Source organism: Archocentrus centrarchus, chromosome 19, assembly GCF_007364275.1.
Source record: "Archocentrus centrarchus isolate MPI-CPG fArcCen1 chromosome 19, fArcCen1, whole genome shotgun sequence".
NCBI classification, from domain to species: domain Eukaryota; kingdom Metazoa; phylum Chordata; class Actinopteri; order Cichliformes; family Cichlidae; genus Archocentrus; species Archocentrus centrarchus.
The window spans coordinates 21,904,166-21,922,675 of NC_044364.1; the positions used below are offsets into that span (position 1 = coordinate 21,904,166).

An 18,510-nucleotide genomic window follows, 5' to 3' on the forward strand; every position below is an offset into this window, starting at 1 on the left:
CTGTTGGAGGTCTGGTTCTCCCTTATAAAATGACACAAGATGTGTCCTTGTTATTTTAGAAGTTCTCAGTGGTGTGATTAACCTGATGGAGCGAGGACACAGTTCAGTTTATACAGGAGAAATCACGAGTGCAAAGATCTGAAAGCGAGTCATGAACTGAGGAGAATCACAATGTCTGGACCTCCTGCAGCTGGTTCTTAGTCTGCTTCAGCCTCAGAGGCTCCGAAGGCCCTCACCCTCCCTCTGCTGCTGGAACTGCAGACAGATGTGAGTTGGCAGCTCACAGCAGCTTCTTCTCAAACCTCGTGTGGCTTCTCCCTCTTTGTGCCCTCATCCTCCTCTGCTGACCTGCTGGGTGGATGAGCATCAGGGCAAAGCTCTCATTGTTTATTTCAGGGTTAGAAACAGGTTAAAGCCTGCAAACTGGTTTAAGTTAACTAATTATTCTATTATGTACAATTTTAACTTCTTTAATGGAAAATGGATGAGAGCAGAAAATCCAGAAAGCAGCAACGTTCAGCTTTAAGTGATGAACCACCAGGAAGCGCATGAACTTTGGCAGAACTTTCATTTTATTGAAGAAACATGTAACAGGTTTAAAATCAACTTTGGCTCTTTGTTCTCATCAGTTTCCAGCTGAACTCCAGCAGCAACAGGATGCTCTGGACCAATCAGCAGACAGTTCAACCCACCTGCTCACAGACCTGACCTCCTGTTAATCAGTACCTGAATTATAGCAGCTGAAGATGTTTGTGTTACCCTAACAGACATACACACACACACACACACTGTGGTAAGAAGGACTCAGCTTCATGCAGCACCATTAAAAATATAATTGTGTTTTTATTGGCTCATTAATAAACTGGTCGGTACCTGAGAGTGGCTACTGTTCTGTAAACAGCATGTGATCATCATCATCGTTTTCACTAAAAACAGCTGAAACCAGTGTGGTGCGTTCAGGTTCAGCCAGGAGAGCTTAATTTGAGTGTCAAAAATGAGCTTATCATCATGGACTGATAAGATTTAGGCAGCTGTGTGTTATTTACTGTCCAGTTTATTAGGTACACTTTCCTCCTGCAATGGAGGTTTCCCCCTTAGTTCATAGCAGACATTAAGTTTGTCAGCTGTGTGCTATGGTCATGTGACTGTGGCGAGGACACACGAGAACAGATGATGAGGCAGATCAGAAAGGAAGCTGGATGTTTTCTCAAAGTTAAAAAATAAACAAAAGTTAATTTTTGCCTCTTGGTTTTCAGCAGACTCTAAAAAAAGATTCCACTTCCCGTGAAGCCGTGATTGACATTTGTCCCGGCCCGTTAAAGCCATTCGGTTGGCTTTGGTGTCAAGGAACCTGATTGGTAATTTTCTCTGAGGATCAAAATCAACACGATTGGTCAGACAGTTTGAAGTGCAGGGCCTCATGGTCCATGATGATAGCAGGAAGGCAGCATCAGCACCGAATCAAAGCGCCGGCGGCAGCGGCGAATCCCGGTGACAACAGAGAGAATGGCCGCGCTGGCCAGCAGAGCGGCGCCGCTGAGGAAGAAAGTGGCCATGTAGCTTCCTGTGATGTCAACCAGCCAGCCTGCAGGAAGAGAAGAAGTGTTTCAGGTATGGCATCATCAGCACGACAGCAGGCGATGGCACAGTGATGTAATCAGATGTCAAATGTCCAATGGCGTTTGTGAGGACGATCACTCTGCAGGAGTTTAGCACTCGTACTGAAAAGACATACCGATCAAATATTTTGATTATCTTTCTAAATTTTTAAGTTATTATTTTCATTTTGTTTATAGTTTATTTGTGATTAAAAGTTTTTTTTTAAAAAAAGATAAGAAATGCTTTATTTGTCCCAGTAGCTGGAAAATTCCATGACTGCAAGATATAAATTTATAGTTATGCACTGCTCAAAAAAATAAAGGGAACACTTAAACAACACAATATAACTCCAAGTAAATCAAACTTCTGTGAAATCAAACTGTCCACTTAGGAAGCAACACTGACTGACTATCAATTTCACATGCTGTTGTGCAAATGGAATAGACAAGAGGCGGAGATTATTGCAATTAGCAAGACACACTCAATAAAGGAGAGGTTCTGCAAGTGGGGACCACAGACCACTTCTCAGTACCTATGCTTTCTGCCTGATGTTTTGGTCACTTTTGAATGTTGGTGGTGCTTTCACACTCGTGGTAGCATGAGACAGACTCTACAACCCACACAAGTGGCTCAGGTAGCGCAGCTCATCCAGGATGGCACATTAATGTGAGCTGTGGCAAGAAGGTTTGCTGTGTCTGTCAGCGTAGTGTCCAGAGGCTGGAGGCGCTACCAGGAGACAGGCCAGTACACCAGGAGATGGGGAGGAGGCCGTAGGAGGGCAACAACCCAGCAGCAGGACTGCTACCTCTGCCTTTGTGCAAGGAGGAACAGGAGGAGCACTGCCAGAGCCCTGCAAAATGACCTCCAGCAGGCCACAAATGTGCATGTGTCTGCACAAACGGTTAGAAACCGACTCCATGAGGATGGTATGAGGGCCCGACGTCCACAGATGGGGGTTGTGCTCACAACCCAACACCGTGCAGGACGCTTGGCATTTGCCAGAGAACACCAGGATTGGCAAATCCTGGTGGGAGGAGATCCCTCAGGAGACCATCCGCCACCTCATCAGGAGCATGCCCAGGCGTTGTAGGGAGGTCATACAGGCACGTGGAAGCCACACACAATACTGAGCCTCATTTTGACTTGTTTTAAGGACATTACATAAAAGTTGGATCAGCCTGTAGTGTGTAATTTTGTGTGTGACTCCAAATCCAGGCCTCCATTGGTTAATAAATTTGATTTCCATTGATGATTTTTGTGTGATTTTGTTGTCAGCACATTCAACTTTGTACAGAACAAAGTATTCAATGAGAATATTTCATTCATTCAGATCTAGGATATGTTATTTGAGTGTTCCCTTTATTTTTTTGAGCAGTGTATATAGAGTTATATTTAAACAATATTTTTAATTAAATGATTATTTTATTCAAGTATTATTGCTGAATGTTTTTATTTTAGTTTTAAGATTGAAGAAAATAACTATATCAAATGGAAAAACAAAGTGATTAATCTTATTGAAGCATTTTTCAAATTTTTACTATTTTCATTTTATTTTTTTACACAAAAAATTATAATAGTTACTTTTAATTGTAAAATATTATATAGTTTATTTTTCATTAGAAATATTTTAATTATTTTTATTTTTGATTTAAGGATATGTTTTTAAATTCAGTTGTTTTTTTATTCAAATATTTTTTTGGGTGAGAATTTTTTAATTTATAGTGAATTATTGATTTTTTTTTTTTAAATCATTAAAAAAAAAAAAAAAACGATGGATGAAGCAGATGGTTGGAGCTGTTTCTCTCACCTCCGATGGGCGGGCTGACCAGATAGGGGATGGCGTGGAGGAAGAAGACCACGCCTAATGCCAAGGACAGGTGCGTAGTTCCGACCACATCAGACGTCACCACGGGGATCAGGGCCACATAGGCGCCGTCAAAATAGCCGTAGAGCACAGCGAAGGGCACAAGGAGCGGGAAGGAACGAAGGAACGGCATGAAGAGACAGCAGAGACCCTCCATCCCGACAGAGAAAATGTAACAGGCCAAACGGTACGGCTTCAAACACCTGAGAGACACACAGGAAGTCCAACAGTGTCAGCAGCCTGCAGGGAGAGTTTAAAAATGTCCCAACAGTTTCCTGGAGGGAGTAAGCGCTGTTTGCGTGAGCTCTCCCTTTAAGATGGTGCTTATCTTTGACCCGGGTTTTATCACAGACACACTGAGTTGTATGAGAGATTGTTTAAGCCACTACACTGAAAGTTTTGAGATACATAACTCAGAATTTCAAGTTATTATTTAAGAAGAAATTCATTTTGAATTAAGTATCTCAAAATTTCGAGAAAATAACTCAAAATTTTGAGTTAATAGGTCAACATTTTGAGTTATGGATAGCAAAAAAAAATTATTTTAGTGGCGGAAACAAGCTTCCATAGAACTCAGGTCAGATAAACGCTGTTACCTGAACACAGGTAAATATAATGAGTGGATTGTGCTAGAAACACCTGGCTGTGTTACAGAAGTTACACCTGTAGGAACATGAAGGGAGCCATCCTCTCCTCAGAGGCTTCAAAAAAAAAAAAAAGAAATGGAAATAATGGGTATGCCAGCGGGTTGCAGCAGATGGCTCTGTTTGAGAGCTCTTCCTGATAAATGGGAGTTCTTCTGTCCCACTGTCACCAAGTGCTGCTCATGGGGGTCGTCTGATTGTTGTATTGAAACGTCTTTACCTTACTATGTGTAGAAATCACTGCTGTTGTGAACTGGTGCCATATAAATAAAGCTGGATTGAACTGAAGTGGATATATATCACTGAGGTCATCACTATTTCCATGAATCTGGTGATGTTTCACAAGTCTGAATGGATTAACTGACCTTATCCACTCAAGACAGGATTTATCGACGAGACAGTTTCCTATTCACGTGTGTTCGTATGGCAGCCAATTGTTCGTTAAAAAGGTGGCTCAGGGTCCTTCCATGAATCGAATGTCTTGCAGATGCTGACCATAGTTTCCCCCCGATGGCTTCAGTGGAGAAAATGGTCTTTCTTCTGCCTAATGTAAAAAATTTACTCAGTACAAAAGATGTGATACAAGATGGAGACACGGAACCGAGCAGATCCTAAACATCTATCTGAGAGCTCTCCAAAGATATGCCAGCATTGGTTCTCAGTCTTAAGCAGAGCTTGTGAATTCACTCAGACTCGCCGTACCTTCTGTCCGTCAGCCAGCCAAAGGTGATGTTCCCCACAATGTCGATGACTCCCAGGATGGACATAAGGAAGGCAGCGTGCTGGTGGCTGACACCAGCACTCAGAGCGTAGGGCACCAGGTAAACGAAGGGGAGGCTGCAGCCACTGGCCAGAAACAGGAAGGACACGGCCAGACCCAGGAAGTCCGGCAGCAACAGGAAGTGATACTCCTTACAGGACAAGAAGCTCCACCTCCTCCTCTGCCTGGGGGCGGAGCTTCCAGGTGAAGATGGCAGAGACAGGATATCCATGCCTTCTTTGGGTGGTTTTTCCATGTCATCACCTGCATCAGAACACACAGGTGAATCTTAATGTCTGATTCGACTGCTGAAGGAACATGATATTGATTGGAACACGTACAACACTGCTTCTCCCCACAGGGCTCCTCCTCCTCCTCTGCCTGTAGTGTAATTGGTCGGAGCAACGCTCCACAAACGCAGAGGTTTGCAACAAAGGCGCTGAGGACAAGCAGTGCCCCCCGCCACGAGTACAGCTCGATGAGCATCTGCACGACCGGAGCCAGCACGAATGTGCCGATCCCACTGCCTGACATGGCGATGCCATATGCCAACGCCTTCCTCTGCTGGAAGTAACAGCCCACCATGGTGATGGCGGGGGTGTAGCAGAGGGCGAAGCCCAGACCTGCAGACAGATTTAATGAGTCAGCACATTAAAGAGTATGAGACTTTGAGACAGCGAGTCAGAGTCTGACCTGTGAGAATCCCTGCACTGAAGTAAAGCATCTTCAGGTTTGTGGCAAAGGAGCTGAGCAGGAGCCCACAGGAGGACAGGAAGCCTCCCAACATCACTGCCACCCGGCAAGACCAGCGGTTCCCCACCAGGCTGCCGATAGGAGCTGGACACATAGACATGTTCAGCTTTGGGTCAAAGGAAACAACTCTTTGATTTCTGAGTGTACACCAACAGTACTCACCGCAGAGCATGGTGCTGCAGTCCACCAGGCTGTGGATCCAGGCGGTGGCAGCGTAGTCGGTCCCAAAGTGGGCCTGGAACTCCACAAAGAAGATGGAGATGCATCTGCAGACACAGAAGAGGGTTAGCGTACCTAGTGTTTGATGCTTTAAGTTTTATGGAGAATACTACAGTACCATCATGCTTTGCTGCTGTTTCATTTCAGAAGACCAAACATTAATTGGAATTTATTTCTGTGACTATTTTTTCAACATCTTCATCTTTGCTGTCAGTTTGGAGCTCAGTGATTGGATTTTTCTTGCATCTTGGGAGTTGTAGATCTCTCCCCCCAAAACAGTGAGCTGACACATAAAATGGATGTAGCTTCAAGGTGTAAAAAATGTCGAGCCTTAAACCTGCATTCTCCCTGATGTCCAGCAGAAGGCAGCTCTAGTGTGATTGTATAGGAGTCAATCAGGCAATAAGCACCCGACTCAGCTCATATGAGCTCAGTGAACTCGTCCCTGAAGAGGTTTCAGGTCTGACTGATGAAAACATGAAGTTGATTTTGGAGATGAGGGTCCTGGTACAGTCAGAAAGGAGTAGGAAGCAGGGGAGAATTTAGGGAGGCTTCCTGTGGTTGCTGAATTGAAATGGATCAATCTGATTATTGATCTGTTCTTAGTGAACAGGACAGAAAAAGTAGCCCACTCTTGTTTCTGACGTCTTGGATCAACAGAGAGCGAAGAGTCATCATTAAATAACAGGTCAAGTGTGTGTGTGTGTGTGTGTGTGTGTGTGTGTGTCAGTCACAGATGATTTCTGATCAGATCAAAGAGAAATGTGTTGCATAACTGCTGTGGGAAACATGGAGCACAGTCCAACTGTCCAACCTCCCTGGGAGCACTGGGAGCGTCCCGGTGTGCTGACGGAGGAGAGGTGGAGCTCTACATCACTGACTCCATCTCTGAACACGTGTTTCTGTTTACTGAGAAGTTTTCCAGCTGCACAACGATCAGACCCAGTTTGAATTCGGGATCTCTGACCGGTCTGCAAACTGGGAGCAGGAAATGTGGGTCAAAGGTCAAAGAAGGAGGCAGCATTTCTCCATTTAACCCCTTCAGCTTCTGAAACTCAGGCCCTGCAGCTGAGAGGCAAACCCACAACAGTCACTAAAATAACCTGACACTGACAAAAGTCATAATAAACAAAAATTTACTGAAAAGAAACTAATGAAAATCAAACTTTTGAATTGTGGTTCAACAGAATTATTTTCAAAAACAAATTTGGACAAAAATGATGGTACCCCCAGAAAAGACTAGGAATAAGCTGGACGTCTTAAACTGAGGTGTATCCTGTAATTAGCATCACAGGTGTCTTCTTTTTTTTTTTTTTTTAATTTGTTTATCAAGAGATTATACAAAGTTGTTCACATTATATGCATTTTGCATTGCTTACATAACCTCTCCAACTCCTCTTTTTTAAACATATAAAACACCATACAAACATAAGAACAGAAAAGGAGAAAAAAATAATTAAAAAAATAATTAAAATAAATAAATTTTTAAAAAGGGGGGGGGGGGGGGGGGTTAAAGTAAAAAAAAGTATTTTACCTATTGTTTTAGGGTAGAGGTTTTAGGTACTCCACAAAGGGTGTCCACTTATGGAAAAATGGACTCTATTTATTACTTTAAAGTGTACAAACTGCAACCTAGCACATGGTGTACCTAAATGTATACTGAGAATCACCTTATCCCACCATGCCTCAGACTGTTCAACACCTATTTCACATTCCCAAGCAGTTCTGATTTTACCAGATGAGTCAGACTAAATAAGTTTTTCATATATATTAGAGAGGGGTGATTTCTGGCTAGGCTCGAGAGCCAGGATGTCAACCCAGGGTGGATCAGCAGGGAAAGCTGAGAAGGAGGCAGGTTAAATTTTGAGGACATCTCTGAAAAAATAAGTGGCAAATTCTGTAAGTGGCGTTAGTAGCAGCAGGGGGAAATGATTGATGATTACAGGTGTCTTCTAACCTGTAATCAGTCAGTCTGCTTCTTTAAAGGGTGAAAAGTTGTCACTGTGCTATTTGGTATCATGGTGTGTACTGCACTGAACATGGACCACAGAAATCTAAGCAGAGAGCTGTCTCAGGAAATGAGAAAGACAATTATTTACAACCATCTCCAAGCAGCTTGATGTTCCTGTGACTGTGGGTGCATATATCTAAAGGTTTAAGGTCCACTGGACTGTAGCCAACCTCCCTGAATGTGGATGTGGTAAATCAGTGTCAGATTACACCATCCATGTTTAAACTAAAGCAGACTTAATGGAAGATGACCGAGGAGGACACCACTGTGGAAAGCAAATCATAAAAAAGCAAGACTGGAATTTGCCAAAATACATATTGACAAGCCAGAAAGTTTCTGAGAAAATGTCCTTTGGACAGGGGACACAGAATTGGAGTTTTTTGACAAATAATCAGCTCTAGGTTTACAGATGCAAAAAGGAAGCATACAAAGAAAAGAACACTGTACCTACTGTGAAACATGGAGGAGGCTCAATTATGTTCTGGGGCTGCTTTGCTGTATCTGGCACAGGGTGTCTTGAATTTGTGCAGCTACAATGAAATCTCAAGACTATCAAGGAATTATGGAGCAAAATGTGCTGCCCAGTGTCAGAAAGCTTTGTCTCAGTCACAGATCATGGGCGCTCCAACGGGATAATGATAACACACACACACACACACACACACACACACACACACACACACACACACACACACACACACACACACACACACACACACACACACCAGACTGCATGTTTCAGCTCCTTCCACAGATGTTAAATAGGATTAAGATCAGGGCTCTGAAGGCCACCTCAGGATCGTCCAATATATTGTTCTGAGCCATTCCTGGGTGTTTTTAGCTGTGTGTGTGTGTGTGTGTGTGTGTGTGTGTGTGTGTGTGTGTGTGTGTGTGTGTGTGTGTGTGTGTTCATGGTGGTGGAATAAGGAATAAGAACCAGTTTTCCTTAGCTGGGTAAAACTTTTCAAAGGAACTTGTTACAGTACAGGATTAAAAACTGAGAGGAGCAACTTTGTATTGAACTCAGCTCTGCTTCCCTAACGAACTCCTCCTTTAGGTGGAGGAGGGAGAGTGAAAGAACCAAAGAAACCAGTTTGTCTGGATTGAGTTTCAGCTGAAGAGAACATCCTACAGGGCTCTGTGTGAAACATTTCTAATAAAACCCCTCTAAACAGCAGCAAACAGCATCCAGTACTCCCAGTGAAACAACAAAACCCCTCTGGTTTAATCCACATACTCTATGATGACAGCGAGTCAGTTATTTGCACTTTTACTGCAGCAAAACTCTGTAAACATGTTTGTTGTGCCTCTCTGAGCGGACGACTGCATCACACATGAATACATAATTAGATTTTATTATGAAGAAGTGTGTGTGTGCGTGCGTGCGTGCGTGTGCGGCTCCTGCCTTTGTGCTGCTGCATGAAAACAAACAACTTTAACTATTTGTGGACTTTTTGTGTGAACTGCTGCAGCTTCTCTGCTCGTGACTGTCGCCTTCACTCAGTAATGTTTGTCTAGCAGCCCTCAGATCGGTGTCAGATATTAAAACTGAGGAATATGATTTTCTTTTTAAAATATCTGCTTATTTTCAATTTGATTATTTATATGGCTTTTGTATGCCTCTTGCATAGTGAAAGCTGGGATGGACTCCAGCCCTCCACACCCCAGAATTAAGCAGCTTAGAAAATGGATAGATGGGTACATGCTACTGATTATGTGATTCTATAATTATACAGCATAACTTATTGTTGCTCATTAATATAAATACCTAATCAGCCAATCACATGGCAGCAACTCAAAGAATTTAACCATGAAGACGATCTGCTAACATTCAAACTGAACATCAGAAAGTCGAAGAAAAGTGATTTAAGTGACTTTGAATGTGTCATGGTTGTTGGTCTGAGTATTTCAGAGACTGCTGATCTGCTGGGATTTTCCCACACAAACATCCCTGCGGTTTACAGCGAATGGCCAGACTGCTTTGAGCTGATAGGAAGGAAACAGGAACCCAAATAACCACTTGTTACAACTGAGTTATACAGAAGAGCTTCTCTGAACGCACAACATCTCCAACCGTGAAGCAGATGGGCTCCAGCAGCAGAAGAGCACACCGGGTGCCACTCCTGTCAGCTAAGAACAGGAAACTGTGGCTACATTTCACACACTCACCAAACCTGTACAATAGAAGTTTGGAAAAATGCTGCCTGATCAGATGAGTCTCGATTTCTGCTGCAGCATTCAGGGTCAGAATCTGGTATTAACAGCATGAAAGGGTGGATCCATCCTAGTTTGTATCAGTGATTCTGGGTGTTGGTGGTGTGATGGTGTGGGGGATATTTTCTTGGCACACTTTGGGCCCCTCAATACCAAACAGTCACTCGCCCAAACAGGCCAGCAGCTGGCAAATCAACTTGCCCGACATACTTCCAGTGGCCCTGGGGAATCAGTCATGTCGAAGCCTGCATCAACTCCTCCTTAATCTTCTGCGAGCATTTCAACTGCCAAAGGTGGCATCTTTCTGCTATTTTTAGTTTCATCAATGTCTGGATGTTTCAGCGGGTGATGATCTGAACCACATCAGGCCAGTTTGACAACCAGACTCTTTTTGTGAAGTCATGCTGCTGAAGTACAAGCACAATGTGCAGAAATAAGAAAGACCTGGAGGGCCATCATTTTTAATACGCAAGTAATATACTGGTAGAATTACTGGTATACTTGGGCAAGATACTGAACCCCAACTTGCTCTCTGATGCAACCATTGGAGTATGAAGGTGTCTGAATGTTAGGTAGAAAGCGGTTACAAGTACCACACACACACTCCTATTAATGCATCAGGGCAACTTGGGATTCATTGTCTTGCACAAAGGTACTTTGTTATGCAGGAGGTAGGTAGATGACCCGCTCTACCTCCTGAGCCACAGCCTGGTATGAGCCTGTTACTCAGAGTGCAGGAGTTCAGTTCTGAGGATAGTGATGCCAAAGTGTCGAGATGTCCAGGGTTGTTTGGACTGATCTGTGTTTGAAGATGGATAAGAGTATCCTCAGCAGAGGTAAATCTGGGAATTTTGTCATAAGCAAGAATGTATTTTTGTGTATAAGGATCTATTCTGTTGTCTGTCCTCAGTCCAGAGGTGGGAAGTAACGAAGTACAAATACTTCGTTACTGTACTTAAGTAGATTTTTTAGGTATCTGTACTTTACTTGAGTATTTATTTTTCTGAGTACTTTTTACTTTTACTCCCTACATTTTTACACAAGTATCGGTACTTTCTACTTCTTACATTTTCAAAACAGACTCGTTACTTTTTAACACGTCAGGGAGAAGTTCGCGTTTCCGGTCAGTGCGCCTTCAAACATAAAGCGATCTGAGCCTAAACGGAGGAATATTAACATATAAGAGACAATCGTACTGGCGTATCCTCCATCACTGGGGCTTATCGGGTACAAAGGGATTAAATACACAAACTCATATAATTAATGTCTCATTTATAGCGCTATAATCAGGGGTCACAGCAGGCCGGACCGATTCCATAACTTATGCTCGCGGGACATAAACAGCTTAGCTGGCGCTACTGAAGAGGAGCGAGCATGAAGGGAGTAACGTGTGTCAGGTAAATGCAACGTTTTTAAATGCTCAACAAATATCAGCAAACACACAAAGTGTGTGCAGTTTGTCACACAGTGTGTCTGCTAGCTAAAAGAAGAGCTGCTGTATTTCAGGGAGAGCAAAGAGAGAGAAGTTCACTCAGAGATGGAGAAAGAGGACAGGAGAGGAAGAAGAGAGGCTAGAATTAAAGGTAAGGACTGGAAAATAAACTGAAGTATGCTGACTTCAGTTTATTTTCAAAGATTGTATGAAAATACTGCAGTTTAGTACGTAATAAACAGGTTATCTTGTTGTACTGTATTTACAGTAAAGCTCTGTGTTGGTGCACTTTGTGTTCATGGTCAGAGTTACAGGTTACATCAGTGCAGCAGAGATGAGTTTGAATCAAAGCTGCTGATACTGAGATTCATTCACTGAATCCAACATTTCTACAGCCTGTATGCTGTCAGTGTAGGGGATGGAGATCAGCTCAGATAGCTGTGAAATACTGGGTTACATCTTTGTGAGTTCAGTTCATCCACACAGAGCAGTTAACCTCAGAGCAGCAGCAGCAGGTCAGCTGATCACAGCCTGCACACCAACATCGTTTACTGGAGCTCACAATAGAAAGTTGTGATTCTTCTCCCCATACAGAGCCACTACAGCTGATCTTAGGGTTCCTCCACCTTCTGAATCCCACTGTAACCCCTGAGTATCCTCATGTTTGTGTTTAGGTGGAGACACAGTCACCTTCTACTATGGAGGACACAGAGAATAGAGCTGTGTTTAAATTCCCTTTCACAGTTTGTGATTCAAGCTGAGTACATTCATTAGAATTAAAATTTAGATTGGAATAACGTTTGTGTTCTCATGTATTATTTTATATTATTACAATAATATATAATAAGGTTCAGTCAGCTTTACACAAAAATAGCAGGTAGAAACATCCTCCAAAGAGCTACTTTTACTTTCTTACTTTGAGTAAATTTCAGAGCCTGTACTTTTTTACTTTTACTTAAGTAAAGAAGTTGAACCAGTACTTCGACTTTTACCAAAGTATTTTTTAACACAAGTACTTGTACTTCTACTTAAGTACAGAATGTCAGTACTTTTGCCACCTCTGCCTCAGTCTCCCATGTATGTTTGAGGCTGATAATCTTTAAAATTTTGGATACTGATCCAACATCGCTGATCTTTGATGGCATTTTTTTAATTTGATTTTGAAACTTTTTCTATTAAGAAAAGTACTATGTAAAACCAGCTTTTATTCTTATATCATCATCATTTCATTAACTGGTATTTTAATGAATAACGGTGTGATCTGATGTCTGCTGAAATAAGAAAGGCCCAAAGAACGCAGCATCCATTATTTTCAAACTGAATCTCAACTACTGATTGGTCAGCCCACAGGACAGTGTCTTGTTGGGGATTTTTATTGCTAAGTTATTAGTTTTTACAGTAATCATTTCTAGTATCATTTATTAATAAATGTAGTGGTCAGGTACACTGGATTAATGAACAGTGTATGCTTTAGGTTAGTAGCTTAAGATTGACACCTGTTATATTTACTCTCATATTAAGCATGAGGCCTCAATCTCACCTATGCATACATTTTGGTTCATATGAAATTATAAAGCATATTATGCTTTATTTTACTTTGAATCTGTGCCCCCTGAAGCATGACTCAGCAGACCAACTTGTGTTTGGATAATATGAATTATTATGGGGATAAATTCTAATTAAGTGGGTTCTGTTTAAAAGTGTTGGTGTAGCAAAGACTGTTTAACTGGAGGAGGATCCATTATTTACTATGCCTGTCAGAACTGTCATAAAGCCTGGGGTACTCCGGTGACCACATGTGAGAACGTAGTTGGCAGTTCGCCCAGAACTTATTGGTCTGTGATCAGGTTTCAGGGGATGACACTTTATGCAAATTACCTGGGAACAAAGGAGGGGGTGTGTGTGGGTGGAGAAAGTCCTGGGGGTGGGGGGTGTCGTATATAAACCCTCCTATAGGCATGTCGGGAGTTTTTCTTCTGTCTTTGTCTCCTCTTGCTTGTTTTGCTGTTGTGGGCTTTGCTAACTCACGTGCTTAAGGCAGACACCCCCGGGAGGCCCCTAAACACTGTCTAACTCTGTGTGTTAATAAATCCTTTCAACAAACCCTGCTCATCTCCAGCAACTTTTTTTTTTTTGGAAATTCTGGTTTTAATTGAATCTTACAAAAAGTCCAAATTGGAATTTTTTAGTCTGATTTACTCTGTTACAAAACAGCTATTTGGTAACAGTTTGTTGGGTGCTAATTGCATGATGGCCTAGTTATTAAGTCATGTCAGAGGAATGTCAGACACACACACACACACACACACACACACACACACACACACACACACACACACACACACGCACGCGCACACACACAAAAGGATTTTTGCATTTTGAGAATAACTTTCACATTTCAAAGACTGGGTCAGTTCCTTTAATCATGAAATGTCAGAGAAGATTCCTCTTCTCTTTATTTTTGTTTGCATAAAACTATCAGTAAACTCAGAAGTAACACAACAACACACTGACACACATGTGTACAGTGTTCTCATCCAAACTGCTGTTTCTTGTCCAGACATTCACTGCAACCTGCAGTGAGTCCAGCCCTCACTTGGTGCACAGTCTTTCGGGGTTAAGGGCCCGAAACTGCAGTATTTTTACAAGGGTCCTCACACAGCTACAAAGATGAGTGTGTGTGTGTGTGTGTGTGTGTGTGTGTGTGTGTGTGTGTGTGTGTGTGTGTGTGTGTGTGTGTGTACCTGGTCACTGCACGCGTGCAGACCGTCACAATGAAGCAGCAGCCGACGATCACCCAGCCCCACCCGCCATCTGGAGGAGACACTCTGCTGCCCCGGTGCTTCCCAGCAACCATAGCTGCAGCTTCACCTGGTCCTAGTTCTGGTCCTGAGGAGATCCGGTCTCAGAAAATAAACTTGTTCAGCCTGCTGCTGCAGTGAAACTTGAAGCCTGTCAGAAGAGAGTTCAAAAAACAATTTTTTTTTGCCCCTTAAAGCTTATACTGGACTTCAAGCTGCCTCTCTGCAGGTGATCAGGTATCCAGGTACACTCAGCCCTCCTCCAATGAGGGGAGGTGATCGACCAGATGAAGCTGAGTAGCAAGAATGGGAAGACAAAAAAAGATGAGGAAAAATTTGAGGGAAAAGTGAAGAGGAAAAAAAAAGACGGTGGAGTTCGTTTATAGTACAGAACAGAATCAGAGTAATGTCATTAAAGGGTGGAAGAGCGTCCCCTTCATCTTCCTCGCTCCAAGCGTCTGCGAATCGAAGCCAATAGAAAGACAGTGGAGTCCCGCTGTTCTCATTCTGTCTGTGACACCACAGTTTAAAAGCTCCTTCAGTCAATAAGTGCCGGCCGCCCCTCAATGATTAACCAGACTCTGAGGCCCCCGACCACAGTGCGCCCGTCTGCCCCCTCATGTCTGTTTGTCTCCCGCGGAGCCGAGAACGCAGCGTCAGCACCACACCCACACCTCCCCCAGCTGGTCCAGGGGCGAGTGAGTGGGGCGGACGGTCTCAGGTGTCAGGTGTCAGCATTTCTAGGTCTGGGAGCACAGCGCGTGTTTGTGCTTAGTCATACCGGAGGGTGTGCCATACATCCCAAAACCAGAACTAGGCCCGGGGCTGAGCAGGATAGACTGCGTGTTTGTGTTTTTTTTTTTTTTTTTCCCCAAATAACCCTGGTCCCTGGTTCACACACAAACACAAATGCACAGTTTGGTCCCATCTGCTCCTGGTTCTGTTTCTGGTTCTGTTATGTCCTGAGATGTGTCACAACAGACCAAGCAGGGCCAGGACTGGGGTGAAGAGAAGACTGGGCCGAATGAGGTCAAAAAGGACCAGAATCATTTTTAATCAGATGTTTAACAACAACAGCTTCTTTCCTAGAAGATCAGAGTGGCTGATGTGTGTTGGACTGAAGAACTGTGGAGCTGTGGCGCCTCCTACTGGTTCATGAGGATCACAGATGATTTGAGTCAAATCCAAATCAAGAATTCTTCATTTAACAGAAGATAAAGTGAGCACAGCCTACAGAGCCTCAGTTTCTCTGCATCTGTCTTATTTCATACAGAAAGTACTGCAAACAGCTGCTGCACACCTGATGTACATGATGCTGTTGTGTTCTGTGGGGGACTCTCGCTGCTATTTAGAGATCACTAACCTTTATTTGATTGTTAGATTTAACAAAGACGACCAGCAGAAGTTCATCCAACAGAGGACGTTTTCTTTGGACTCTGAATTTCTACCTTTATTAACCATTAAAAACAGAGTTTAGAGACATCAGAAAGAGAATGTTTCATATTTCAGTGTTTAAGCTTCACGTCTAAAGTTTCTGATTTCTGATCCTGAACCCTTAAAACTGTTACCTCATTACTGCCGTCTACCTGCTCCCATTAAATGTTTGTGCTGTTTTCAGTCGTACTGATTATTTCATGCTGCAGAAATAAATCTGCCTCCATTCGCCTTCTCTTTTACTTTTGGGTGGATTTTTCTTCCTGACTGAAGCTGTGATCAATATCAGGGCTGAGACTGTAACAGGTTATTGAGCGGCGATTGATCAGTACATGTGGATTGTGGGGTGGCGGTCTTTTTTTTCTTCCACATCTAGTCATGGTTGTAAAATAGTTCCAAAATAAAAGTTGAACAGATGTCACAGATGTGATCATGATGTCAGTTCGTTGTTCATCTTTAGTGTTGCCTGGATGTCGCTGTTGGACTTTCTAGTATGAAAAAGTTTATGTTCAACAATTATTTTCTGTTATCTCTTTATCAACTAGAACAAAATGAAAGAAAGAAAATAAAGGTTTCTTGATAGAAAAAAAATGAGGTGGAAAAAAATCCACAAATCCACACCCTCCCACTTTTAAATAATTGGTTACAAGTGTTAAAAGGAGCATCCCTGAGCCCGTGAGGCTCACATCTCTGACAGGGAGGGTTATAGTTAATAGGTTAGGGTTAGGCATTAACCTCACTATGCAACAAATGAAATGGAATTTGATGTAAAAAAAAAAACAAAAAAAAAACTGTACACAGCTCACGTGGAACACAAACTGGCTGTCTTATCAAGAAAGCCCACCAAAGACTCTACTTCCTGAGGAAGTTAGAGGAGGCTGGCCTAGGGACCAAACTCCTCAGCTCCTTCTACAGGTGTGTGGTTAAGCGCATCATAACAACATGCATCACCGTGTGGTATGGGACCTGCTCTGCTTCTGACAGGAAGGCTCTGCAGAGGATGGTCGAGTCTGCCCAGAAGATCACCGGCAGCACCTTCACAACTGTGGAGGACATCTGCGTCAGCAGATGCAGGAGCAGGGCCTCCAGCATAATCGGGGACCCCTCCCACCCTGCCTGTTCTCCTGACTCCCCTCAGGTCGTAGGTTACCCAGCATCAGGGCGAGGTCAGCCAGGCCGCCACACAGCTTCTATCTTGAAGCTGACAGACTAACAAACTCTCACTGACAACAACACTCTGCTGAACTCTGCTTCTTTAAGGCCACTGATAATATTCTGTGAAATAAACCACAGACTGTGGAATACATGACAATATGATGTGCAATATGAGTGCGAACTGCTCAGCTACCAGATCACTTTTTTCTTTTTAGTTAGTTATCTATATATTCTCTTTCTCAAATTATTCTATTTATTTTTTAAATATCTTTTAATACTAAAAAAAAAAGGCAGCTTGCACTGGAGGGAGCTCAGAAGTTTTGACAATAAAGCTCTTTGAATCTTTGAAGAGTTGTTTTAATTATTTATTTGAAAACAGGTGGATCCTGGTCAGTTTGCAACCATGTGCTGACAATGTTAGTTATTAAAAAAAAGAAAAGACAAATGGATTTCATTCTTTCTAATAATCTGATCTATATCTGCTTTCTAAGAGACGTAACCTGACCTAAACTCTATGTGGAAACAACATCGACCTCCATCCATGTATAATCCCGTTTTTGGCGTTCCACGACCAGTTTTGACCAGAGAGATTATGTCTGTGGTTCAACCATAGTTTGTATTCTTGGTATAAACCAGTATTTATACCATCTTTATGTTAATTTCAGATCCCCTGTTAAACATTATCAGCTGTCACTGCTGAAACATCTGGAGTCAATGCATTTACCATGTGTGCTGCACTTTACATTTTATAACACACACTTTCCAAAGCTCCCCTTTGTGGGATCAATAAAGTAATTCATTGATTCGAGCTGCAAGCACAGCTCACGTCTGGATACGTGTGTATTTGTACTCACAGGACAGCATTTATTGTGGTCCATATAATAGGAAAGTGTTCTTATACAGTGCTTTTCTACTCAAGCACTCAAAGCATTTTATACAACATTTTTCAAAACTGCTTAACACAGTTCCTGAAACCTTTGACCCCCTTCTCAAAGCTCTCCATACAATTTTCAGATTACATTCACAAAACTTCTGACTCTTCTGGATAAGCTTCCCCAAAACATGTTCTGGTTTCAGAACAAAGACACAACCAGTCAAAATGCTACCACCTCCGAGCATTTATTATACACCGCACCACAAATTAAAATCTCATTGCTCAGTGCATGGAACTCATGTCTTTCCCACATCATTTGGTTTTCTTGGATTCTACAAAAAAAAAATAAAAATATCAAGTTAAAAAAAGCAGATCTATTATTAAAGCAATGCTTTGAAAAACATCAAACCTCAATGCCGGATATCTACACTGATATGAACTGGACAATATGTTAGGAATGAAAGGATGCCACATCATTTGATGGAAATGGAAATTATCAGCCTTCTCAGTGAATTCAAGGAAACTCAAAGTGAAAAAATGAGGCAGCAGGCTAGTCCATTTTGCCCAAATTGCATTGCAGCAACTCAAAATGGTACTTAGTAGTTTGTATGGCTCCTGCATACTTGTATGCTTGCCTGACAATATCGGGGTGCCTAATGAGATGATGGATGGTGTTCTGGGGGATCTCCTCCCAGATCTGTACCATCACATCACTGAGCTCCTGAACAGTCTGAGGTGCAGCCTGGCAAC

The 18,510-nt window shown here is 42.6% G+C and overlaps 1 protein-coding gene across 1 annotated transcript; it reads right to left on the reverse strand.

Moving 5' to 3' along the window:
• Positions 1-567: 567 nt before the first annotated feature.
• On the reverse strand, positions 568-14,998 carry LOC115797888 (monocarboxylate transporter 12-B-like). The gene is made up of 7 exons (XM_030754433.1): positions 14,241-14,998; positions 5,783-5,886; positions 5,561-5,704; positions 5,209-5,490; positions 4,810-5,131; positions 3,407-3,666; positions 568-1,585 (listed from the first exon to the last, which is right to left on the reverse strand). The coding sequence occupies exons 1-7, from the start codon at positions 14,351-14,353 to the stop codon at positions 1,419-1,421; spliced, it is 1,392 nt and encodes a 463-aa protein (XP_030610293.1). The 5' UTR covers positions 14,354-14,998; the 3' UTR covers positions 568-1,418.
• Positions 14,999-18,510: the final 3,512 nt, after the last annotated feature.

What these genes read in the sequence shown, in the direction of transcription:
- LOC115797888 (XM_030754433.1), bottom strand. Translation starts at nt 14,353, where the DNA reads ATGGTTGCTGGGAAGCACCGGGGCAGCAGAGTGTCTCCTCCAGATGGC. An exon ending in TGCACGCGTGCAGTGACCAG is followed by an intron (nt 5,887 to 14,240) that starts GTACACACACAC and finishes CTGTGTCTGCAG; the next exon opens with ATGCATCTCCATCTTCTTTG. An exon ending in GGTCAGCCCGCCCATCGGAG is followed by an intron (nt 1,586 to 3,406) that starts GTGAGAGAAACA and finishes CTCTTCCTGCAG; the next exon opens with GCTGGCTGGTTGACATCACA.